At 44.2% G+C, this 25,623-nt stretch overlaps 2 protein-coding genes and 1 long non-coding RNA gene across 7 annotated transcripts in view; all 3 read left to right on the top strand.

Annotated features, from left to right (window-relative positions):
- The window catches only part of adcy1b (adenylate cyclase 1b), a 57,045-nt gene extending 42,247 nt beyond the window's left edge, over window positions 1–14,798 (top strand). The window contains exons 9-20 of one of the 4 annotated variants that reach the window (XM_035520014.2): window positions 1,302–1,496; window positions 1,959–2,056; window positions 2,453–2,537; window positions 5,484–5,573; window positions 5,808–6,070; window positions 7,230–7,362; window positions 9,206–9,322; window positions 10,078–10,224; window positions 10,460–10,558; window positions 10,817–10,931; window positions 11,155–11,279; window positions 11,616–14,798. In XM_035520014.2, the coding sequence (XP_035375907.2) occupies window positions 1,302–1,496; window positions 1,959–2,056; window positions 2,453–2,537; window positions 5,484–5,573; window positions 5,808–6,070; window positions 7,230–7,362; window positions 9,206–9,322; window positions 10,078–10,224; window positions 10,460–10,558; window positions 10,817–10,931; window positions 11,155–11,279; window positions 11,616–11,954 (1,806 nt within the window). In that variant the 3' untranslated portion in view covers window positions 11,955–14,798. Of the gene's footprint in view, window positions 1–150; window positions 189–1,301; window positions 1,497–1,958; window positions 2,057–2,452; window positions 2,538–3,548; window positions 5,459–5,483; window positions 5,574–5,807; window positions 6,071–7,229; window positions 7,363–9,205; window positions 9,323–10,077; window positions 10,225–10,459; window positions 10,559–10,816; window positions 10,932–11,154; window positions 11,280–11,615 lie in introns of those variants that run through there. The other 3 variants (XR_014115861.1, XM_081694699.1, XM_081694700.1) reach the window with 3 other exon arrangements.
- Window positions 14,799–20,101: 5,303 nt separating this feature from the next.
- LOC145643561 (uncharacterized) lies at window positions 20,102–22,428 on the top strand. Its single transcript, XR_014115997.1, has 3 exons — window positions 20,102–20,202; window positions 20,373–20,689; window positions 21,419–22,428. It is a non-coding gene; the product is annotated as an uncharacterized LOC145643561 (long non-coding RNA).
- Window positions 22,429–22,501: 73 nt separating this feature from the next.
- On the top strand, window positions 22,502–25,571 carry igfbp1b (insulin-like growth factor binding protein 1b). Of its 2 annotated transcripts, XM_027019042.3 has the most exons (4): window positions 22,502–23,060; window positions 23,172–23,302; window positions 23,529–23,657; window positions 23,863–25,571. In XM_027019042.3, exons 1-4 carry the CDS (start codon window positions 22,715–22,717, stop codon window positions 23,986–23,988), a joined length of 732 nt encoding a protein of 243 aa, XP_026874843.2. In that variant the 5' UTR covers window positions 22,502–22,714; the 3' UTR covers window positions 23,989–25,571. The 2 variants fall into 2 exon arrangements, with proteins under 2 accessions (XP_026874843.2, XP_081551324.1); XM_081695198.1 differs by having other exon boundaries at window positions 22,502–23,302.
- The last annotated feature ends 52 nt before the right edge of the window (window positions 25,572–25,623 follow it).

A 25,623-nucleotide genomic window follows, 5' to 3' on the forward strand; every position in this document is an offset into this window, starting at 1 on the left:
TGTTGACTTTTCAGCATGTGTTGTTTATTATTGTTCCCTATGTCTGATTCAGAGACATCCTCTATTGGTCCTCGGTATTGAGCATGGACACTCCTCTATATAGTTCTCCCTTATATTTAGACTATATTTCTTCTGCGCTCGTGTATTTAGGTCTGTCTGCTGTTTCGAGGGAGATGCGTCGGTTACAGGTACTGATTGCTAATGAGCTTCTATTTGCAGATGACCTCAACTACTGTAATGAAAACTGTCGATGTGCAGTTTTCTGTAATTATCTGGCTGAACTGTCATTAGCAGTTTGGTTTGCTTGGCAATACTAATGATTTACACTGAGCAGCTATGCTAAGCTTAGACTTTGTAATGTCTTAGGTTGCTGTTATCTTTCATAGAGATTGCCAGTTCTGTATTTCTTCTTAATTTTCCTCCAGCCTCCATAGCTAATTATGGTCACTTTCTAAACTCACCATTATGCTTAGAAGAAGACAAGCACAGAAGCCGCTCACAGGATGTTTAAAAGAATGTTCTGTATTAGTTTCGGTTCTTGTTTCAAAAAGGGTCATTCCAAAAATGTAATGAATTACAGTCCAAGTTCTTAATCAGAAAAGTACAAAAGGTAACAGGCAATCAAACCAAAGGGAGCTCCGAGAGAGAGTCAAAAACATGTATCCGCACGTGCGGGTGGAAGAACCAGCGAGAACCTAAGATGGAAGGGAGTCCCTCAGCTTATCTCAACTGGGTGAGACAGGAGTGGGAGAGGTGGTGAGACAATAATGAGTGAGGGGGTGAGACAATAATGAGTGAGGGGGTGGGACAGGGTGTACACCTGCAGGCAGGAGCAGACGTTGGTCAGACAGCTTCTCCAGAGAGGCGAGGCCATCGCAGGCTTGGACTCGTTCTGAACGGCTCAGTGGATTAATACAGATGTAGTGATGTTTATAAGACTGTGGTGCTAAGCTTTATATAAGATGACTATATAAAGCCCCTTCCCAACATGCCATCCGCCTTTTGGTAATTGCGCTCACAGTACAGTGTGGCTGTTGTCTGTGACTTTGAACGCATTTGCCGCATCGACCGCAGTTGCCGCTGATGTCTGTTCAGCACAGATAGCAGAGCTCTCATTCACTTTGTCCCTACAGCTTGCGTCTCTAGCGAGTGGTGATCTTTTGGTAAGAGACCAGCAGCCCACAGAGCAGTGAACTATTAATCAGGAAATGGAAACAGCACGCATTAAAAAACCAGCTCCGTCTGTTCTGCAGCGAGACCTCGGGTCCTGTGCCCCGTGTGTTGCCTCTCTCTGTCCGCAGAGGAGGGTCCTCCGCTCGGTGCCGGAGAAGCTGAGAAACCGGACGTCCGTGTCGGCCAACGTGACGCAGAGCAGCCCCGGCACGCGCGTCAACCGCTGCATCGGCCGCCTAATCGAGGCACGGCAGACCGAGTCGGACACGGCCGACTTGCGCTTCCTCACGCTGGCGTACAAGTGCTCGGAGCGCGAGAGGAGGGTGAGTCTGGCCGGTGTGCTCCGATTTGGGGGGTTCGCAGATTCCTACTAGCTGCTCCGTGGCTCGGGGGCTTGACGATGGGGGTCTGGTACAGCTGGAGAGTTTCGGCAGAAGGCTCCCGGCACGTCTGGGAATAAAACGCTTCATCCCAGCACTCCTCGGGGGAGGCAGCATGGTGCCTCCACACAGCCGGCTGTCTCCTGGTTTCCCGGCTGAGTGTGTGTGTGTGTGTGTTTCCACCATGGACTACATAAAGCTTTCAAATAAGCCAGTAGCCACACAGTGTAATCCACTTTCCACACTGGTACGAAACGAAACAACCTGAAGAAGGCCGAAACAGGACCCGGAAGCCAAGTGCCTGTGGACTGTGTTAATTACTGCCTGTGTTAGTTACCGCCTGTGTTATTTACAGCCTGTTAGTTACTGCCTGTGGTAGTTAGTGACTGCGCTTTGTGTTTTCAGTATCATCACCTTCACGACGCGTACTTCACCGGTGCTGTGGTGCTCTCGCTTACCCTGGCTGCACTGTCTGGCCTGGTCTACCTTCTCCTCATGCCACAGTAAATACCACACCTTCACTTCCTGTTCTTTATGCTAACTCTCTGGCTTTATGGTAATGGAAATTTTAGCACCCATCCTCTGAGGATTTCAGCTTGTGAATTTTTGTTTGTTAGATTTACAGGAATAACCAAAATTCTGAACCTTCATTAGCAAAGGCTAGCATGGGGACCGTTTGCATAATGCAAATGAAATCAAGCTAACTGGTCCTGGCTAAAGTTTGCTCTTAGTAAAGGAGCTGTCAGTTTTAAACCTATTTTAATCCTTTTCCCGATTGTGGATTGTGCTGGTAATTCTCCTTCCTGGTTCTTAAATCATTTTTGCACCTTGTCTCCTAATCTGTCCGACTCTCCTTCCTCTTTTCCCCGCTGTTCCTTCTCTCTTTCGCTCTGTCTCAGGGGAACAGTAACACTGGTCTTGCTGGTTTTCTGTATCTGCTTCCTGGTGGCTTGTATCATGTATCTTCATGTCACAAGAGTGCAGGTAAAAAAACAAAAAAACAAAAACTATTTAATTAATACACATTTAATTCTGGTCTTATTACTCAAAAGTAATTTTACACTTCCCTAAAAAAACAAAAAAAAACAAAAAACCTCACTGTCTGTAAGAATGAGGCCAATATAAAAATATTCAAATGAGTTCTTCACCTAGAAAACAAAGAGCAGAACTTCCTGTTTAAGCCAGATGAAACCCAAACCCTGAGGAGCAGTGGTGTTGGAGAAGGTGTTCGTGGCTGCAGTGTCTGGAGGTGTTGGTGACCTTCAACATGCTGCTCATAGACCACATTACTGACACTGACAGGGGAATTGAGAGTAAAGCCCACAAGAAGAAGACTGGGGGTTAGAATGATCACTTATCGCCTCCGTGTTTAGCCCCGTGAGACTCAGCCATGTCTGTAATTCGGTGAGTAAAAAAAAAACAAAAAACACATGTAAAATCTGCAGTGTTGGGTCGTCACCGAGGTTGTCGCAGAGGTCTTTGCTGAGGTTGTTGCTGAGGTCGCCGGGAGGTCATCTGGGAGCCGAGTCTAGTTGCAATTTATTTAGAATTTGAAGCATGTGAGTGGGGAGAATCTGAGTTCGCCTTCTCTCTGTAGGCCAAGATTGAATGCTAACACAAGCACACACACACACACACACACACACACACACACACACACACACACACGCACGAGTGAACCAAGTGAAAAATTTTTAGCCCATGCGAATGGTGCAGGTGGCTTGTGTTGCGTTATGGATGACAGCTCAACCCCAGTAAAACTGACAGCTCAACCCCAGTAAAACTGAGCTTCTGTACATGCCAGGAACTCCCAGCCCTTATCTTGACCTCACAGTTTCCTTCAAGAACTCCCTGGTATCACCATCTGAAGCTTCTCGTAGCCTGGGCAGAACTTTAAACAACCAGTTGTCATTCTTGACTCATGTTTCAAATCTGATCCGGTCTTGCAGATTTCTCATTTGTAACATAGAAAGGATTTGGCCTTTTCTCTCACAGGAAGCTGCCCAGGTACTTGTGCAGTCTCTGGTCATCTCAAAGCTAGACTACTGCAACTCACTACTTGCTGGTGTCATCAGACCTCTACAACCTTTCTAGAATGCAGCAGCACTGGGCTTCAATCTTCCGAAGTTCAGACATCACTCCACTGTTACACTCCCTTCACTGTCCAGAATTAAAGCCTTGATGCTCACCTACAAGGACAAAAATGGACCAGCCAGGACCAGATCAATTGTCAATAGTCAAAGCCTTATCCGTTCCTCGAGTACGTCGAACCTCAAGTATAGCTCGACTTGAAATACCATGCTTGAAGTCTCATGGAAGGCAAGCATCGAGACAAGCATGGCTCCCAGATGGTGGACAGCAGAGTCTTTCGCAGTCTTCAAACACAGACTGAAACCTGTCTATTTGTGGAATATTTCAATGACCACCGACCCTGATCCTATGTTGACTAACTGAAACTCTAGTGCTTATTGTAGGGTATTGTTTATTACACTTGTTGTTGTCTGTTATAGAGCTTATACTGTATGTGTTCTGCACTTCTAGGCATCAGAACTGTATACCCTGTATTTCTACAGCATTCTAGTTCATTGGTATCTTGAACTGTATCTTACTGTACTGGCTAGGATGTATTCTATGAGAAATGACAAAGCACTTTTTTAACTTTGCTAAATACCATAAATGTAAATGTGTTTACTGAGGAGTTTGTAAAACAGTGAGCTTGCCGTGTAACTTCAGTCCTGTACAAAAGTAACTTTACTGCTCCTTTTTTTCTGTCTTTACTTTTGGGTGGACTAGACAGACATTCTTACATGGCATTTTAATCTGCATGACTTCTAGCTGTGATGTGATTTTCAGGAAACGTCTTAAACTAACTACTTTTTTGGTAGACTTTGACTTGCACAAAAATGACAGAAATGTAAAGTGTAATGTTGAGTGGTGTTGAGTTTAAGGGAAGTGTAATGTTGAGTGGTGTTGAGTTTAAGGGAAGTGTAATGTTGAGTTTGGTGTTGAGTTTAAGGGAAGTGCAATGTTGGGTTTGAGGTTGAGTTTAAGGGAAGTGTAATGTTGAGTGGTGTAGAGTTTAATGGAAGTGTAATGTTGAGTGGTGTTGAGTTTAACGGAAGTGTAATGTTGAGTTTAAGGGAAGTGTAATGTTGAGTGGTGTTGAGTTTAAGGGAAGTGTAATGTTGAGTGGTGTTGAGTTTAAGGGAAGTGTAATGTTGAGTGGTGATGAGTTTAAGGGAAGCCCATGAAAAAGTTCCACCTCTGTACCGTCCAAGTCCGTTTGCTTAAAGCACCTTCACAGTGGCCTTAAGATCCATTTGCTCTCATGCTGCCCTCTAAAAACCTAAAGCCCATTTTGGTTCAGGACAGAGTCTTTATCACTGAGCTCGGGGCTTGGTGTTTGACGCGTCCTGAGGGGATTTTAATCTTCTGTTCTTCTCCATCTTTCCTTCTCTCTCACACAGATCTTCCATCTCTCTCTCCCACTCTTTCAGTTCAGTTCAGTAAGCTTTATTGGCATGACCATATACAATAACAGTATTGCCAAGCAGTATTACAACATGAACTTTACACAACATTACAACCTTTGCAATTTGAAAATTAAGAATTCTGTTATGATAAAGAACTTGAAGAGAACTGTAATTGGTCTGAAATAATAATAATAATTGGAAGAATTGAAAGGGAAGAAGTGAAAAGAAAGGAAAATAAATCAATAATAAGGATGGGAGATAATAAATAGATAACTTTTATAAACTGGGTAATATAGTCTGTTTGTGTGTGCATGTGTGTGTGTGTGTGTGTGTATTTGGGTGGGCTACTCACTGTCCCTCATTTTATTGCAGGCAGACATGTATCGCCCAGCTAAAGCACTGCTTTCTCTCTCTCTCTCTCTCTCTCTCTCTCTTTCTCTCTCTCTCTTTCTCTCAGTGTTTTCCTGGGTGCCTCACAATACAGATCCGGACAGTCCTGTGTGTTCTTATTGTGCTTTTAATCTACGCTGTGGCCCAAGCTTGTGTGGTGAGACCCTCTTCCAACATCATCATCATCATCATTATCACCATCATCATCCTCATCATTTTTTACAAGAGCATGAACCTGTACAGAAGTATAACCTTGGGTGTATGACCTTAGGAGTATGACCTTGAGAAATGAATACCGGTTAACACTTTGTCATATTGTATTATGCATAATATAAAGGTGAGGGATGAGTAGATGAGTTGCAGCCAGACTAAGTGAGCCACATCCTTGCAGGTGGGCTGCATGCCAGGCCTGTGGGCCTCCAACTTCACCAGCTCTATGGTGACGGAGGAGGCAGGCGCAGGCGCCAACCGCACCAGGGCAGAGCTGCCGTGCGACGGGGCAGCGTATGCCTTCCTGTCATGCGCGGTGGGCACACTGACAGTGGCGCTCTTCCTGCGTGTCGCCTGGCTGCCCAAGATGGTCCTGCTCATCATCCTTGTCGTCAGCTACGTCACCGTGCTGGAGCTGAGCGGCTACCGTAGGGCCACTAACGGGTACAGTGTGTGTGTGTGTGTGTGTGTGTGTTTGTTTGAGAGAAAGAGAGAGAGTGTGTGAAGCACCCTCAGCACATGTACATTTCTGTAGCTAGCACTGTCCTTTCAACAAATTCTTAATAATGACCAACAATATAAACATATAAAAACATTATATTTATATAAACTCTAGTGTTCCTGCCCACTAAAAGTCCGTTTAGATCTCTGTACAGTCCCCCACAGCTGAACAGAGTAATGGGGCCTCTGACTATTAAGGGCTGAGATCGGATCATTAGCAGTATTCATTCTCCGAGGATGAAGCCCTGCTTACCTTGGAGCCTGAAGACGAGCTGAGGCTCATTAGCCCCAAATGAACATTAAAAAGGACGCAACCCACGAACGGCACCGAACCTCCCACACACTCACTAGAGAGGCTCCACCAAACAAAGGGGATTGAGTGAAAGAAAGGGAGAGACAGATGGGCAGACGGGCAGACAGACATACAGAGAAATAATAACCAGGGAAACACCTGTTTGAGGCACTATTAATAGCATTAAAGGGTGCCTTGCAGCATGCTCATTTTACAGTAAATGAGATGCAAATGTCTGATTCAACAAGGTTGTTTGTGGATTGGCCAGATGGTTTCTGAAACCCCTGGTGGTTTCCTGCATCCTTTCCTGGTGTGCAGACTCTCAGGTTTTTTTTCCCACCAATTTAGCTTGTTATATCATCTAAGCCTCTCCTGTGCCTCACAGACCGTGATGCTACTTTTGCATGTATCGTAGTCAGTAATAACCTACATTTCTTAATTGCATTTTTGTTGATGAGTTGAACGGAGGTTGCGAAAACAGGGGTGACGCGCGCCAGCACGTTGTAGAGACGCCCCTGGCCTCGGAGCAGGAGGTCGTATAAATCCCACGCCGTGGAACGTCTCCCGCCCCACTGCACCTGTTTCCACTTGTCAGCTAATTACCAGGTCCTTGGCTTTGAGACGAGCTGGAGCCGAGAGTTCTCTCGGCAGAGGTGCGTGCCCCAGTTTAGCAGCCCTCTTTGACAGCGTGTCTCCCCTGTTCCCTGCCCGGCTGCGTGGGCGACGTGTGGATGGAGGCTTTGGGTGTGTGCAGCGTGACCGGTTTTGTGTCAGTATGACATACTGACCTGTGGCCTCCCGGCTCCACAGGGCCGGTGTGGGGGCGTTCAGCATGCGCACGTACGAGCCCATCCTCGCTCTGCTGCTCTTCTCAAGCGCCCTGGCCCTGCACTCACGCCAGCTGGAGCTAAAACTGCGCCTCGACTTCCTCTGGGCCATGCAGGTGAGAGACCGCACAGGTACGTGAGGTCAACGTCTGGTGGATTGTGAGCCCTGGATGTGGTTCTGTCTGTTGGACTTTGGGGTGAGGATGGGGTCACTATGCGCTCCTGAGTTGAACCACAGTGCAGTCTGAAGAGCAGACAAAGGGACTGATGACCTCTTGAACTCTTGACACGCTGAAGCAAAGGTCTGAAGTACCGTCACACATTTGACCAGGGAACTCTGTACCGAGACCTTTGTGGAACAGATTGAATACAGCTCAGATGGTCTGAAGGTATTGTGGTGTTAGAGAACTTTGTGAAGAAGTTTCAAAGCTGTTTGGTGGCAGACTGGTGGACGATCTTGATGACTGAGCTGGATAAGAGCTGGTCCATGCACAACGCGAGACTTGGCGAGTTTATTAGCTCTAAGGCTCAAGCAGGATAATCTTACCTGAACGAAGCCTATCTGAACGTTCAGGTGCATGCAATGTTCAACAGTATAATGAGCGGGGCTGAAAAAACGCATGTTCAGTTCCACAAGCGCAGGGCATTCTGGGTAATTGCCTATTTGTCGTCTCAGCCCAAGTGCAGCATGACTGAGCTTGTGCAAGGTGTGTTGTCTGCGGAACTTTACAGTGTTGTCATATTTGGTCCACCCTCTTAGTTACATTAGGCTCTGTCATGTTTTTCCCTAGTTTTTTGGTTCACTGACCTGCTGTTTGGGTGTAGTGTTCTGTGGTCAGTGGGGTCACTGGGATTGGGTCATTATTCGAGGCTACTGGCACCTGTGTGTTGATCTGTCTCTGGCCAGCGTGTGTTTACTGCCAGCTCACACACAGCTGTCCGTTACCACTGGCCAGTTCAAGGTGGAAAGGGTCAACTGCTGTGTGTGTGTGTGTGTGTGTGTGTGTGTGTGTGTGTAGGTGTGAGTGTCAGTGTGTGTGTGTGTGTGTGTGTGTGTGTGTGTGTGTCTCCAATATTTTTTACAACCCAAGCTGGTGACCCACATTCACCTTGTGTCAGTTAGAGTCCCATTCAAAACCTCTGCAGCTAAAATTAGAACCATAGATTTAATCCTTTATAGCACTGAAGGCTGTTAATGTATTAGTGTAAAATGCATTTTAATTGAATGTTGATATAAATAGAATGAAGAGTGTAATGAGATAGTCCTCTCATACCCTGATGGATTCTGGAGTTGCTGTTGTCTCTGTGTTACTGAGTGGTCTGTGGATTGGTGCTTTCTCACTCCATATTATATTTCACATCTAGGTTTGCATGTACGTCTCCAAATGAATCCCAGGAAACACAGTGTGTTCTACGTTTGGCTTCCCACAACCCAGCACAGGATGGACCTGCTGTGTTAACATGGCCTGTGGTGTGGTGCGCTGTCGGGAGGCCTGTGTCACCGCTCAGGGCCAATATGAATGTTTGATAGCTCCGGGTGGGACTTAATGGAATAAAATGGAAGCTCAAGTCTCTGAGGACTTCCTTATATCCTGGAGAATTGTCAAAATGAGAGAGTGGCTGGTCGTGCAGGGCCTGGCAAAATAGCTTACAGACCAGATCATAGAACCTCACTGAACTTTCTGTTCACTCACCCTCAAAGCTTCAGGTAGTGAATAGGATAAACTCCAGCAGAAACGCTATTCGGATTTGTTTAGTGGACCCCTAATGCAAATAACTGTGGCTCTGTGCTGACCTCTAGTGGTCACTAGAAGAAAAACGCATTAGAGAGCGCTGATTCGCACAGGAAATGGGCTTCTTCCTTAGGTGTCAGTGGTGTGAGGGCTGTTTTCTACTATGGAAAATAGATAATATCGCAAAATTGTGTTTATCTTTTACTTTTGGCCTGTGTGCGTCTAGGCTGAGGAGGAGCGAGACGGCATGGAGAAGGTCAAACTGGACAACAGGAGGATTCTCTTTAACCTGCTTCCTGTGCACGTGGCGCAGCACTTCCTCCTGTCTAACCCCAGGAACATGGTGAGGGACCAGAGCTGACATGTATGTGTTAGCGCTCCTATTAAACACCACTGTGAGGGTGCCAGCAATATCCACCTGTCCCCAATCTCACCCCCTTCAGCTACGATGTCCCCAGTCTCACCCTCTTCAGCTACGATGTCCCCAATCTCACCCCCTTCAGCTACGATGTCCCCAATCTCACCCCCTTCAGCTACGATGTCTCCAATCTCACCCCCTTCAGCTACGACGTCCCCAATCTCACCCCTTTCAGCTACGATGTCCCCAATCTCACCCCCTTCAGCTACGATGTCCCCAGTCTCACCCCCTTCAGCTGCAACGTCCCCAATCTCACCCCCTTCAGCTACGATGTCCCCAATCTACTAGTTTTTCATAAACATGTCTGGCAGTGTCAGTCCTGTGTTTAAGACTGTCAGTACTTAAATAATAGTGAACACAATTAGTATATGGAACACAATCTGACAGTACAGGGAACACAATCTAGATACTGAGGTCTATCCTCAGTACATTGTTTAATGCATTTGGCAGACCCTCTTATCCAGAGAGGCTTATCATTTTCAATCAGGTGAGTGTAGTGTTATAAGTCTTTTCAAGGACTCTTATTTGTATAGCATAGAGCACTTGCCTAGATAGAGACTGAACCCCAGTCCCCCACAGGGGCGGCGGCGTTGTTACCCACTACACTATACCAGCCCAACAGCCTGTTTCAGACAGTTAAACAGACAGTTCTCCATGTTTGTGGGTGTGGTTTGTCGCAGGATCTCTATTACCAGTCCTACGCCCAGGTGGGGGTGCTCTTCGCATCTATTCCTAACTTCAACGACTTCTATATTGAGCTGGACGGGAACAACATGGGCGTGGAGTGTCTGCGTCTTCTTAATGAGATCATTGCTGATTTCGATGAGGTCAGCATGCTTCTTCCCCATCAGCCAATTGCAGACAATCAATTAGTGACGTATATGTGTATGAATGTTCCAAGGAACAGTAGCCTCACTTACAACAAAGTTTTTCATATGTACATAATGACAAAGCAGTAACTATATTTCCAGTGATCACACACCTCATCAGCCAATCACATCCTCCCCGTGCCAGCGCTAGTGATACGTGCAATTTTCCAACACGTTCTCTTTCATTCCCTAGCTCATGGACAAAGAGTGCTACAAAGACATCGAGAAAATCAAAACCATCGGCAGCACTTACATGGCAGCGGTGGGTTTGGTCCCGACCACTGGCAGTAAGGCAAGTGGTTCAGCTTTACCGAGTTGTGTTTCCCTGGCCTGGGCTACACCCTGCGGCTCTAACCCTCTCTGGTGCAGTGAAGTCTGGATTAGGGATTTCTTCACTGTGGGTTTGAGTGAATTTAAGTGATTTAGCTCAGCGTGCGTTGAATCGGGGAAACACTGAGCTCTGAAGACCAGAACTGAGAACCACAGCAAATTCTGTGTGTGTGTGTGTGTTTACTGTGGTAATCAAGTGTTCTTCACACTTATGTCACAGGCTAAAACTTCCACAGCGACTCACCTGAGCACAATAGCAGACTTTGCCATTGAAATGTTCGATGTCCTGGATGAAATCAACTACCAGTCATACAACGACTTTGTTCTGAGAGTGGGTACGTTGGGCTGAGTCACAGGTTTTTTTTCAAAGCCATATTATCAAAAGATCGGCTTTTCTCCATATCTTTGTTATAACACTATTCTTGTTCTTGAGAAATTAATTTCATGAGTGTGCCCACGTGTGTTCTTTAGAAATGAATTTCACGAGGACAAGTATGAGTGGAAAATCGCACTCGTTATCGGTGCAGAATGCTGATGTGTTTGTCCTTGGCTTGGCAGGTATCAATGTGGGTCCTGTGGTGGCAGGTGTCATTGGTGCGCGCAGGCCTCAGTACGACATCTGGGGCAACACAGTGAACGTAGCCAGCCGTATGGACAGCACAGGTGTCCCGGGCAAGATCCAGGTACACAAGACTGCTAAAGCCTGAACGACTTATTCAGTTCAAGTCGCTTTTCACAGTAGGGCTCCAAAATAACAAATATAAAAATAGCAAATGTTATAAAATAAAAATAAGATGTTCTAGTGCACAACAAACAACTGCTTAGTAATAAGATTAGATATTAATGCTTGTTTAGTCTTTTGTCGCCTATGATCAACCAGTAGTTCTTCAGGTGCTTCAAATCCTCTTTGCTCCTGTCATGCACACACACTTACACACACACACACACACACACACACACACACCCACACACACATACACACACAGGTACCATATTTCTATTTTTCATCTTCTCCACAGGTAACGGAGGACGTCTACCGTTTGCTTCAGAACGACTACGACCTGATGTGCCGCGGTAACGTCAGTGTGAAGGGCAAAGGTCAGATGCTGACCTACTTCCTGGAGGGCAAGTGCCAGGCCGCTGCTAATCAGGTGGCACAGTGCTCGGGGAGCACGGAAAGGATGCTGTACGCCGTGGGCCGCACTGCCTCTGGCCTGGCTGCCAGGGTGGGGGTTAGCTCCACCCAGCTGTCGCTTGGCAACAGCTCCACCACGCCTGCCCTCAGCCAGCCCAGCACCTGTGTGCCCGTGGTGGGAGAGAATGTGGAAGGTGACACAGCAGAGAAAGGGGAGGTGTAATATGAGTGGAGCGGGCAGAACAGAAATGAGCAAGGAAGGTTTGGAGCTCGGCAACGGACAAGGCAACGCAGGAGAGAGCAGGCCAAGGGAACGCCATAGCCGGCACGGATCACGAGATGGGCCAAAAAGCAGCTGCAGGCCTTTGCAGGATGAGGCCTGGGCTCAGACTCTGGGAGGAGCAGAGACAGCAACATGGTTCATGTATCAAGGAGAAGTGTGACAAATTAGACTTCAGCAGCGAGAAAGGTGGAAATAAGGGGTCACCCGTGAGCCTGCGTGGCAGAAATTCGTCTTCCCTTTCTAAGTGTTCATTTCCAGTTTGGTGAGCATCATCAAAGCTGTTGGCATCTGCATGCTTCGAGTTCCAAGACAGCGACACTGTTTTTTTTCTTCTGAATTCTACCCTTTCATGTTTCGATATAGAGCTGCACACTCATCTCTTAATCCTGTAAGAGACTGAATTATAAAGACTCTGGTGGGTGACATTTTGCCCACGCATGCACACATGCAAACATACAGGGAGCTTGTGAAGTCAAATACTTCTCTTTATCAAGACTGATGTTTTTATTTATCATATGCCAAGATTATCTAATGTAAATACATAGATGTTCTTACTATGAAAATTGTGTAGTTTTTGTATACTCTTCAGTGAGTTTGAGTGAAGCTGAATGTGTATGCACGTGTATAAGCACTGCGTCTGTAATCAGCATAGCACAAAAGGGTACGTCCTGCACATCCACAATGCAGACGTTTTATCGGACAAAGCAATTTATTGAGGCGATAGACATTTTTTGTTGTTATTGTTTATTTCCTGAAATCTTGGTGTAGCTTTTACATAAAGATACTCTCCTCAATCGATCAGGGTTTTGCCGCTGTGGACAGTGACAAGCACACAAACCTTTATTGTTTGATTGTTTTCCTTCTCAGTTTCCTTTTTTGGTAGTCTGCAATTGTGGCGCTGCACCAGTGACTTTTGTAATTTGATATATACTGTTTATTTGTGGAATGTTCTTATCAGCGCACTTCTCTTCGACATGGAGGACATTAGAAATGGCCTCAAACTGAGAGGACACCTGTCCATGCATCTATAGCGATAACGCTGTAAGTAAACACACCTGTGGCACAGATCCAGTAGCAGTGATGTAGAGGAAATGTTAAACATCCGGGGGGGGGGGGTTAAAATCATTTGAACCAGCCAAGACAGACCTCCACTTTAAACTGGTTAACGGTGTTCTTTAATCCTGCTCCTGGGTACTCTGTGGTTTAGTATTATTATTCATTATTATTATTATTATTATTATTATTATTATTATTATTATTTAGTATTTAGTATTATTTTAACGTTTACCCATCCAATCAAGCATATCAGCTAGTCATCAAAACTCAAAGCAAACATTTGAATATAGTGTGAACCTGGACGATTGCGAGCCACTGCCCCATAAAAACATCTGAGTTCATTTGAGTTCATTTGAGTTTTTCCTAAGACACACCAACAGGTTCTTTGCTTCTTTGAGCTGACACTGCAACGCCAACATTTCTGTCTCCCAAAGGCATATGTATTCATTCATTTAACAAATAAACATTTACCAGGAGTTAATATAGTGATGGTCTGTCACTTCTAAACATTGTTGTAAAGTATTGTGCATTGTTGTCCAAAAATATAAACCCAGTGGCATTATTACATATGAGAGCAAGTTTCTGAAGCCATACTATAGCTGAAGGAGATGAACCCAGATTGTACTTTGGACATCACTGCTCCCTGTGGTGGAACACATGCTATTCGTGCTACTGCTCTGTCTGTCTACTGCTCTACTGTGACCTTGGATCCGGTACCCACGGCAGCCTAGGCTGCGTGAGGTAAATCGGGTTTGATTAGATGAGGTCGAAGGGCACAAGGGCAGAGCGAACTTTTGCAGGTTATACCCTCTTGATAATGGGGGATTAATATAGCACATGCACACATACAGTCACACAGGTGAACAGAGCCAGTCAAATACTGGTAGACACAAACACACACTTTTCACCAAAGTACTGTAATACACACACCTGCAATAGCGCCCATTATATCGGCCACGTAGCACTCATCTGAGGATTCACTGATAAATTCCAGATATCAGGACATTGAACTCAAAATTCTAAGTAAACTTAAAAGTAAACTTAGTCACAGTTCTTGGTTACATGGTCACAGTCCATGTGAAAGGAGAGCTTTTTACATATATGTGAATGACAGAAAGCATGGTCACGTTTCTGTAGTACTCCTCCAATGCAAAGAGGCACCTGAACCTCTAATGACACAATGGATAGTAATGACACTGAAGTGGCAAGTGTAAATCTCAAAAGTTTTCACACTGAAAAAGTATTAAGATGTGATGACAGAACAGCAAAAATTAAATAAATTGGCATGTTGTTTAAAGGACTCTTCTTGAATCCAACTCTTGCCAAATCCTGCAAAATGTCATGGAAATCAGAGAAAAAATCAAGTGTTTTTTTTTTCTGGAGCTTTCCTAATCTCTACCCATTTAAGTAGAAACATTTGGAGTTTTTCCAATTACAAAAGGACTTTTGCTCATTTGAAGACGGTTCACCACTGGAATTTGTGACTCCACCATGAACATCCTCAACCTCCCTCCTGGATCTGGTCCCCACTGCAATCATCTGCCATCGGTATCCGCATAACATGTCTCTTGCCTTATTTTACCTGCTTACAGTGACAGAACTCTGACTTTTAGCTAATACTCTTTGATATGCAGATGTTAACGTTTGTAAATATGGTGTGTGTGATATGTCTCCTGTACAAAGCTGAGCAGTATAAGATTTTGTAATAAATACACCATTGAAGTAAAATGGTAGATATCATTGGATCATTTGTGAGCCTTCTGTATGTACAAATCAGATATGCTGTATCAATCAAGGCACAACATGGAGGAACCTTTAACAAACCATTAATGCACCTTTAATGAAGGTTTTTCCTATGCACATCATGATGAACAGATTATTTCTTCAACAAAATGATTTCTTTGCTAATGATTATATATCGCTTTGGGATGTTTGCACTCTTTCTCGCTTTAAGAAATTTGAATTTGAATACATACATTGAATTTGATGTGCAATCGCATATCCTGTCTTACAGTACTTTTTCTACTTTACACTATACTTATACACTACACTTATACATGCAGTGCTCAAACTGTGACTTTACTTACTGCTATGCAGTACAGGCTTTGCTGCATTTTACTTAGGTGTATCGTGACCTTTTCTCACGTACTGGCATTTCTCATAAGATCTCGGTACCATTTTCTTCCCTCTCCAAATCGATTCTAGGCAATTCATAACGAACCTAAATAAACTACATTACCCAGGGGACACTATGTGATGCGCAACTGTTCCTGTTCTTTCTCCAGATCTAGAACAAGACAAGTAACGTTAATGATAAATAACAATGTTCGCCTGGCTCTAAGAACAAGTGAGTCAAGATGAGCGGCCCGATTGTTGTCAAAGGATCGAATTAGATGTTTCGCGCACTGACATGCACGCACACACCTACATAATTTAGTATCATACAGATATTAAATGATTCTATATTATATATATTAATATATTTATATTCATTTTTGCAGACAAACACTACAATCGCATACTATGACCTGTTTATCAGAGTATACTCGCCACTAATCTGTGAAGTATGTGCAATTTAGGAACAATGCTATCACGTATGTGGTTCATTTCTAAAACTACCGAGATGTACTTTGGCAGGGTTGACAATATTAGAGGCTCGCTCTTCTAACGATTTTCCATGGTACAGACCCATTTGGCATACTATTTTCACGGTTTATGCTAGTGTGGGCTTGCCCTGGACGCAGGCTGCGTTCCAGGTGGAAAAAGTGGAAAACAAAGTTCAAAACAGAAAAGTAGCCCATGGCTGTTTGAAATGGCATAATCCTATTACTCACATAGTGATAGTATCTAGTACATTTATGGCATTCAGTTGAAGCTTTTATCCAAAGTGACTTACAATTATGACTGAATACAACTTGAGCAATTGAGGGCTAAGGGCCTCGCTCAAGGGCCCAACAGGGGCAACTTTGTGTTGGGTCTTGAACTCTCCATTACAAGGCGAGTACCTTAACCACTGAGCTACCAGTGCCCCAGTATAGTATACAGTATATTATCAAAAATAGTGTATAGTATACAGTAGGTGATCAAAAATAAATTATCCCGTACCCAAAAGATACCTGAATGACATGCTACTTTGGCTATGCAGAAGTGATGCAGAGTCAAAAACACAGTTACTTCAGTGCATTTGGGTTAGGCCACTACATTAGCTCTGACAGGCTAGAAATGTGACGCTGTGTAGTGAAAATATGCTGCATTGTGCATTAAAAAAAAAAGTTCAAACCATTTCAACTTTTTGCTGCAAGGAATTCCTATGCAGAGGTACTTCACCCATTGGGGGAAAGGATGAACAGGCAACAGAAGCCTGGGGAACATTCAAGGAGGAGGAGGAGAGGCTGATCATCCCGGTATATTCCTTCCCTGGGGGCGTATCTACACTACCTGTTGTATTGCGGTAAACACAGAATTAAGGGAGTATAACCCAACCCCCGTGTTCGGGTGGAATTGTGCACCACTTAACCCTGTTCTGTTGCTCCCTTCGATTCTCTCTCTCTCTCTCTCTCTCTCTCTCTCTCTCTCTCTCTCTCTCTCTCTCTCTCTCTCTCTCTCTCTCTCTCTCTCTCTCTCTCTCTCTCTCTCTGTTCTGCATCTGCTTTCACGCTTTCTCTCTCTCTCTCTTCTCACTCCTGTTCCCTGCTCACTTTCTGAGTTCTCTCTCGCTTCTGTCATGAGAAAGCGTGTGCGTGTAATAATTTACATTATTTTCATAATACAGTCATACATGTACATCTGAGAATTCTTTGGAGACATCAAAAACTACATGTGAATTATATGACTTTGTATCATCGGTTTACGCTAGATAACACAAGCTTGCAAAATGAACAGTTTACTGATTCTATTCGCATTTTACCAGCCTATGTTATACAGCTAGTTAGCAGTGCCAATTTTACTAACAGCCAATGCCTGTGCTTTAGTGGTTTAATGTGATTTTGGTAGGTTAATTGGTTAAATGTGGCTAGCTTTAAAAATCCATGCGTTCGAAGGACCTTGTCTTATACGTGGCTTGCCTTTAAATACTAGTGTAGGTCTACCGCTAGCTCCATACAGTGATCAGGGAAACAAAACAAAAAAACCTGTTAGCGTTTGTAAAGATGTTTGGTCATTATGGGAAGCGTAGGGAATTCACATGGTGCTAATGTTTATCGAGTAGCCTGCTCAACAATCCAAGTTAAAACCAGGTTGCCAGTACAGACTAGTGTGTTTCTGTACTACTAGCCAGGTTGTCCTATTGCGGAGAAACGCGTAGACACACTAGTCTACCGACAACCTGGCTAGCTGTTGGTAGACTACTGTGTCTCTGTAGCCCCATGTTGTCAGTAAAGAGCAAGTTTGAAAATAATTTAACTCGAATATTCCTGTCCGGCTGCACATGTTCAACTAAATGATGACATTCACTGTGGTGTTGCTTAAGCAAATCAAAACCAGGAACCCAGAGCGTCTTGGGTTTTTCTCTCCTTAGCTGTGTATGGCTAGCGCCAGAAGCATTTTCTTGTGATGAGTCACATTTACGCTGAATAGGTTTATGAATTTATGCTGAATGCTGAACCCGTTTACTGCTCAGTGTCGAAGTGTGCGAACCCAAGACTCTTCTTCATAAATGTGCAGACCTGCATGATACTGTAGGTTTTAAATAATCCGACGTGCGTCCTGTCCGGCGCTCTTGCACTTTAATCGTAGGCGAAGTACAGAACTTCGCAATTTAAACACTGCGAAAGTCAAAATATAATCAGCCGTCATCTCTCATTATAATCACAGGTGGCTATGATTAACCCACCCTTCAGGAACGACCAACGCCGTACCATAAACGTGCCTTAAGCAATCGAGAGAAACTCCAGCGTGTGGTTTGTGGCTCTGCTATTTGTAGAGAGGTAAGCAGCCTTCGGTGGAGGTGTAGGACACGCCGCCGGGGTAGCGCGCTTTCCACCCGCTCATCAACAATGGACTCCTATTCGCATGGGTAAATATTTACGTCAACGGGGGGCATGAGGAATGTTTGGAAGACCTGTGCTCTGTTGTGCAATGCCCTGCTCAGCGGCTGAAGTCAGCTATTGAGAAATTCAGACATTTGAAGAAAAGAAGGGAAAAAACCCGCTTTAAACAGCTTGTTTTTTTTGTGGGCAGCGGTGACTCTGTACTGAAAGTTGAATTTCCCCATCACCTTTCCAGATAAGGCAGGTGAACCGGCTTTGCACTAGTGGGTAGTAGCCATCCCCGGGCTTCTGTGTTCAGGCCACAGTGTGCAGTTACTTCTGTGCCTGGGAGAAAGAGGCCTATGACCAACAGGCTTGCTTGAAGCCTCGGTGCGTGTATTTTATATATACATACCACGCGTTTCTGACCCAGAGAGCTATTCCGTATCGTAACAGGCTTCGCTGGAACAGCACACGGAAAATGACCTTAGTTGAGTTCAAATCGTTGCTGTGTTCTCGGTCACCGCCAGCTACAGCGCTCAACCTGTGGCACGGGGTAACGGTGGGCAGACAGGGCCACAGGTTGAGCACTGTAGCTGGCCACATGGGTGTCGCAAAAAAAACCAAATAATAAATAAAACATTCCCACCTCAGTCCAAGTCCTAAAATTAAATCATATAAATATAATTACATACATTTGTCAATTTTTCTGTTATGTTTTAGTTTAGACGTTCTCGAAACAAAGTCTACAAAAAGCTATGCGCGTGCGTTTTAAATCAACGTTTGGATTGATGTTCGTTGTAAATGTATAACTTTATTCTAAGAATTATAAAACTGTCGAGTTCGTTGTGATTTAAAAAAAAAAATCTTGTAGCCTACTTCACCTAATATGTGCAAACTGGCATGTTCGTTCAGTGTTGCTATATAGCACGTCCTCGACTGTGATTACCGTAATTATGCTTGGATGCAGGTTTTTCGACACGATAGTATACTGTGACTACAGATCCATTCTAGCATTAACGTCGGTCTCAGCATGTAGCTGTCCTTGAAGTAAGCACTCTGTTCAGCGTCTCAAGGCTCTTGCTAAATTAAATCATGATTATTATACCAATATAAATAAAAATTAACATGGCATGTTACATCAAATGTGAAGCCAATGCAGTAATGCCATTATATGACAAATTTTATAGGTAAAACACACATACTACAAATGACTCTTTGCCCCAGTAAATTAAATAATTCCATGGCGCTTAGCCTGGGCGAAACATGTCACTCCATGTATGTATCCATATGGCAGAGTGCGGAGGCTCGGGCCGAACACGTGCTGTGAGGACCAGGTCAGGAAACGGTGCTGTTGAGCGCTGTTTGCCTGCGCTGCCACAGCAGACATGTGCCTCAGTTTAGTTTATAATGAGCTCTATTGCAAACAAAGCACTGATCTCAGTCTAGTGTTTGTGTTAATTTTGTAGTTCCTGGTTCAGGATTTACAATCTGTGGATTTCACCTCTTTTGATTGCATAAGCCTCTTTGCCACTGTACGGCTGAACTGTTCTGAGGACGCGCAGTAACCATTCCGATTGCATTATCACACTCACAAACCAGCTAAGCGTGCTCAGAGCCATGTAACCATTCGGGTGTAATGGTTTAACGATGCAGGGATTTAATTAATGGTTCTACACGCAATGACTGGAGTTGTGTAGTGACAACTGTGGCACAATTACTGTGAGGCAACATCACGGCCACAAATACTTCATGGCCCTGAGTACCAGCATAACACTTGGTGGGGAATTGTAACTGGTCTCAGGAGTCCACAACAGGATGGAATGGCCTGACTTAATCTTAGTAATGATTTGCTCCTACAGTGGAAAAGAGGCTTTAGTGTTGGTCTCGGGCATACTTGGGGTTACACAACAAAGCAGCTTGTATGTCTTGTATTGGCCAGCTAATTTGGGATACTGGGCTGAACAGATTAACCCCCCCCCCCCCCCCCCCACACACACACACACACGCTTTCTCACCTCTGATTCACCCCCTTTCATCCCACCCTCCCAGCATAATGAACGTCCTATGCACCATTCTGGAAGATGATGAGTCGGAGGTGTCCCTGCAGAGGACCAACACATCTGCACCAGGCCAGGAGGAACCAGACAAACCTTCATCACAGGGTTGGGTCACTGTTTCATTTCAGTTCATTTAGATTCACGTTCAGTTCATGCACTTCAGCCAGTGGGCTGAAATTTGAGACCAACGGCTACTGGTTTCAGAGTTTCTTTAATTCATGGTATGATTTTGTCTTCCAAACTGATGCTGAATTAATGGAACCTACCCCGTCCAGCTCTGTCAGTGGTCAGAACGTCCCAGTGTGTGTCCAGTGCTGATGACTGGGCCAAGGAAGTCTCACAATCACAGGAACGAGAGAACCCAGGGCGATCAAAGAGACAGGGCAACCACCTCCCTGGTCCAGGTTCTGTAACAGTGGCCCTGAAGGTCCAGATGCAAGCAAGCAACCAGGACAATAAAGCGTCCTCCATGGCGAGGAGATCTAGATATGCTCTGGGGACACCGTCCTTTCCGAGAGCGCGAGGAGTGAAGAGGAACCGCTCTACGAGTCAGCAGCCCGGGCTTGTGAAGAGGACACGTTCTAAACTAAAGGTAAAAATGGCTTCTGCAGTGTTTAGAAAACTTTTAGATATTTTTGCAGAGAAAAGAATAGTGCTCTGTACCAGGATTAAAAAGAAAAGATGCCATGTTTCACATTAGGGAGAAAGGTTGGAGATTAAACATGAGGGGGAAATAGCTTCCCTTTTTTTGCAATAAATCACACACACCAAGATTTATTTATAGGAACTAGATGCATTTTTTTTCTTACCACTGACATAATAGAATTATTCATGTGTATGCATATTTCCTGTAAAAAGACAACTTCTTTAATGGGTGCTAGTAAGAAATGAGTCTGACAGAATCAGACATGTCTTCATGAGTTCTAGTAAGGAGTCGTCTGTGCCAAAAAGCCAACAGGGAGAATGCAGATACAAACACAATACACCACCACAGGCATGTAATCGCATGTCCTACATGATCAGCCTGTAGAAATACTGTCCATAGAAACTCCATTAGGAAAGGAACACTGTGTTTCTCATATTCTTTCAAATGTTGACTTGTGGAGTGAATCACGGCTGTCACACTTCATTTGAGTTTGGTAAGTGAGCCAGAAGAATCAGGACTACACAAATAAAACAATGTTCATCATTGTACTCCAAGTAGGCGTTGTTTTAGTTATGTAACCAACATTTGTGATTATCTTGAGTACAGAAAAAAAAACAGGAATGTATCTGTGCTCTAACCATTTATAATAAGGCATGTCTGTGACCGCATGTGCAGGGTCTCCGTCCTGTGCCGCAGTGGCTGATCAATCTTATGTTTGACATCGAGGACGCCACCACACACGCGCTTACTGTGGAGGAAAGAAGCCCAACCTGAAAGACAAATGTGTATTCACGAGAAACGCGAGGCACAGCGTTATTTTGCAGTGTTTCTAGTCCTAGATTGCTCAGCGTTTGGCACTTTCGGTGGCAAAATAAAGGGTCATCACCGGCCAGTTCCAGATTCGCGCACTCTCCCAAGTTCAGAGGGAAAGAATCTTTCATCTTGTTTTCAGCCAACATCACTGATGGAATTGTTTTTCTTTTAAATTGCACAATTCCTTCCTGTGACACGGGGGCGTAACGTTATTTGCTCACGATACGTAAGACTTCTTTTTTTTTTTTTTTTTTTTTTCACAAATAATATTTTATTAATATAACGCCATACTCAAGTGAAGCTAAATTGATGTCCGCCTGTTATTTGTACAAGACAGGTGAGGTTAATACTACACCAGGACGTTGACAACTACCGCATCTGACAAACATGTTATGATTGAAATAAACTCCCAACGAATCTGTCCGCTTACGCAATAACCAGATAACCTTGTTTTCGTGACCCATCTCGTGGGTAAAAAAAAAAAAAAGGTCCAGTATCTGACGGATGTGTCATTAAGGTTTTTGCTTAATGACGAATAAAGTCTAATAAAGGAAACCGGAGTCAAAGTAGTATTTCTAATGTAAATGTTTGGACAGTGTGCCCATCACCAAGAAAGGCGTAAAAACACAGTTAAAAAAAAACCTCTGTAACCATTGTTTTAAAATCTGTTATTTATGTGTACTGTGCAGATTAGCAAGGTTAAAGTTTATATCTAATAATTTAAATCATTTTGCTCCTGGGTTTTAATGTATGATTGTCTCTGCTATCTCAATAGTAGGCTAGTGTGTTAAATCCCTTATATAAAATAAAGGTGAGTTTCAAAGGTCATCAAAATAGCGGGGTTTATTACCCCGCACAGGGGAGACTCGGTGAACGCGCCCTTCGACAGTAAATATTGACAACCAGTTCAAATACACCGTCAGTACGAATCTACGCAAATCAGTCCGTGGACATTCAGACTCAAAACAGCTGTTTTTGTAACGAATATTTAATAGAGGTGACGAGAATGTCAAATATTAACCCCTCTTAAGGTCATGGTACAGTATAAAAGCTCCAAGTTCCAACAACCAGTCAAAACTGTACAAAAAGGTTCCGTATACAGATCACAGGAATATTTCATATACTTCACCTCGGTGTTAGGTTATCTGCGTTTCTGTTATGTGGAGATTACCGTTATTTTACGTGTTGGCCATCGCTGTCTTGACTAGCGTCCTCGTACCCGGAGAGCCGTCGCCAGTCTTGGCGCCGGAGCCAATTCGCTGCGTGCCTTGCACCCAGGAGAAACTGAGCGGTTGTCCGCCCGTGCCCTCCAATTGCCGCGAAGTGTTAAAGGAGCCAGGCTGCGGATGCTGCCTCGCCTGTGCTCTGGAGCAGGGAGAGCCGTGTGGAATCTATACGGCTCACTGCGGCACCGGGCTGCGCTGCGTCCCCCGACCCGAGGACCCGCACCCGCTGCACTCGCTTACGCGCGGACGCGGCATTTGTACCGCAGACGAGACCGAAGGTGCGTCTTTTGACCAAGAGTCAAAAGAACAAGCCCAGAACTCTCGGTCTGTTTCTCACCGTAACGATAAAAAGTTACAGAACGTAATGTTAGAAAATAATCTCCTTACAGAGGATGGAGACATAGCAGCTGACCAGAGCTCCTTGCAATACTTACTGGGACTCAATAAACCCCTTGACCTGGAGGCGCACGAGAGTATTATGGCCAAAGTTAACGCGATTCGAAAGAAACTGGTCAAACTGGTAGGAACTCCATTTTATATTCACTTAACCTAACAATACTGAGCTAAACATACCTCTAATGTGGCACACTGGATCGCCTACCTTCTTTGTAATTTGAATTGCCTGTCGCTAGGGGGAGGTATTGTAATACATAGTCGGGTGTACTGTAGCTGTCACTGTGAATGCGGCACCAGCCATGCTGGGGTTTCAACTTCACGGCTAACGTGCACCACTGTTTCTCATTAAGGGTCCGTGTCACACAGAACTTCACTCTGCTCTGGACACCATTGCCGCCTCGCAGCAGGCTTTGGGCGAGAAGTTCACGACGTTCTACCTTCCCAACTGCGACAAGCATGGTTTCTATAAGGCCAAACAGGTGAGAAGGTTAACACTATGACTATTGAAAAGGTACTTGTCAGGATCAGGGCTATTTTCCCTGGGGGGGGGGGTTGTGAAAGTAAATGTAATAGTTTGTGTCATAGTTTGTGTCCCACATGGATCCATTGTTGTCCAGAACTGATGTATGGTTACTCTAAAACAAATCCACTCTCTGTGTCTCGCTCTCTCAAACCCACATACAGTGCGAGACGTCTCTCGTGGGCCGACTCATGCGCTGCTGGTGTGTGTCCTCCTGGAACGGAAAGAGAATTATAGGATCCAGTGATCTGACTGCAGATGCCCTCTGTCATCAGGAGGTCACTCACTGAAGAGTGCATGCACGCACACACACACACACACACACACACACACATACATGCCTCAAGAGAAACAAGTTATACTTAATGTATAGTTTGTTTTAATGACGAATGCTACTTATTTATTTATTTTCTGTTTTAAAATTGTAGTAATTTTGGAATATTTATAGAATATTGAATATTTATAGAACATATTTTGTTTGCAAATAGAAAAATACTGAATTACTTTTATTATTATTATTTGTATTTTTTTACTATACTCCATTGCTGAAAAGAGCACAGCTGATACAATGTAATGAAAAAGCAATTACAAAAATATGGATCCTATTAAATATACAGTAATATTTTGGTCTATATTAAATATACAGTAATATTTTGGTCTATATTAAATATACAAAACAATGCATTTGATTTTGAGATAAAGCAATTTGTGTCCGCATGTTCTGTGTTGGTTTCGTTTCAAAATCCGGATTTTCCTATCAAAGTGTTTTTTCTTTTTTTCCTCTACTGTGTTGTGTCCTGCATTTGTACACAGTTCTCAGACATTCTGCCTCAACCTGCAACCCACGTGTTTGTGAATCTCCTCAGCCTGCTCTCTGGCCCTAAATGGAATAGCTCTGGATTTTTTCCGCTTACTTGGGACAACTGCCAATTGATTCCAGATGTTTTTAAATAGATTGCAGTTCTGGCCCACGTTTGTGACTCATATAAAGCTTCTACCTCCACAAATCTACGAAGCGCAGGGTCCTCCTGGTCTGAGCTTCACACGGTCACTCTTTGCTACTTTTCTCAAATCACTTCCTCTCTGGAGTCCTCTCTCTCCTCGGAGATATGAAAGTCTGGGGCAGATTGAAGGGCAACGGTTTCGAGAGCCATACAGAGTGGCTGATTTGGAGAGCAGGGACCATGGGAACATTTGAGCTGTCTATGGCACAGCTGCACCACAAACATTAATTTGAATCACAGGGCTTAAAAAGGAACAGTTTATGCATATGACTCCAGTGCTGTTGCCTACTATGCCTTTATAGAAGACGAGAGAGAAAACAAAGAGAGACCTGTCTGAGCTCCCTGAGCAAAAACACATCCATTTTCTTTAATGTCACTGTCTAGAAAGAGTTCACATGTTCAGTTAGATTTGTTACACTCACTATGAGGGGTGGGGGAGGGTCACCCAAGAAACCATGCATGATGCTTTGAGTAGTGGGTTCATGTCAAAGTTTAGCCATTGCTTGAAATTTTAGTGACGCCCCCGACCCCTCAAGTGTACTAGCTAGCCTGTGTGGAACCATCATAGTGAGCTGCGGAGATGTTTTGTCTGCTGTGGATGCCCCAGTGGATCGTCTAGTTCTGGTTCTGGTTCTGTGACCAGTGGACCTGGAGAACCCAGCCCTTGACATGCTGCTAAGGATGCCTTTCTACATACATGTGTATCAGTCTGTGTCTTTTGTAGGTTATGATGCATAAGAATGTACAAGTTGCTTCAATTTGTTACTTGTTTTTGTAAATCAGTTGTATTAAAAGTTATCATTCAGTAAAATCAATAATAAATTGAACTTAAGTTTATAATCATTCTCTGCTGAACTCCCTTGGCCTGTTATAATAAATATTCCCAGAAGGGACAATTACACTTTAGTTTAAAATTGAATA

Source organism: Electrophorus electricus, chromosome 13 (assembly GCF_041902795.1).
Source record: "Electrophorus electricus isolate QZ-2024a chromosome 13, ASM4190279v1, whole genome shotgun sequence".
In the NCBI taxonomy this organism is placed as follows: domain Eukaryota; kingdom Metazoa; phylum Chordata; class Actinopteri; order Gymnotiformes; family Gymnotidae; genus Electrophorus; species Electrophorus electricus.

What these genes read in the sequence shown, in the direction of transcription:
- igfbp1b (XM_081695198.1), top strand. Translation starts at nt 22,715, where the DNA reads ATGTGGAGATTACCGTTATTTTACGTGTTGGCCATCGCTGTCTTGACT. An exon ending in GAAAGAAACTGGTCAAACTG is followed by an intron (nt 23,303 to 23,528) that starts GTAGGAACTCCA and finishes TTTCTCATTAAG; the next exon opens with GGTCCGTGTCACACAGAACT. An exon ending in GTTTCTATAAGGCCAAACAG is followed by an intron (nt 23,658 to 23,862) that starts GTGAGAAGGTTA and finishes ACCCACATACAG; the next exon opens with TGCGAGACGTCTCTCGTGGG.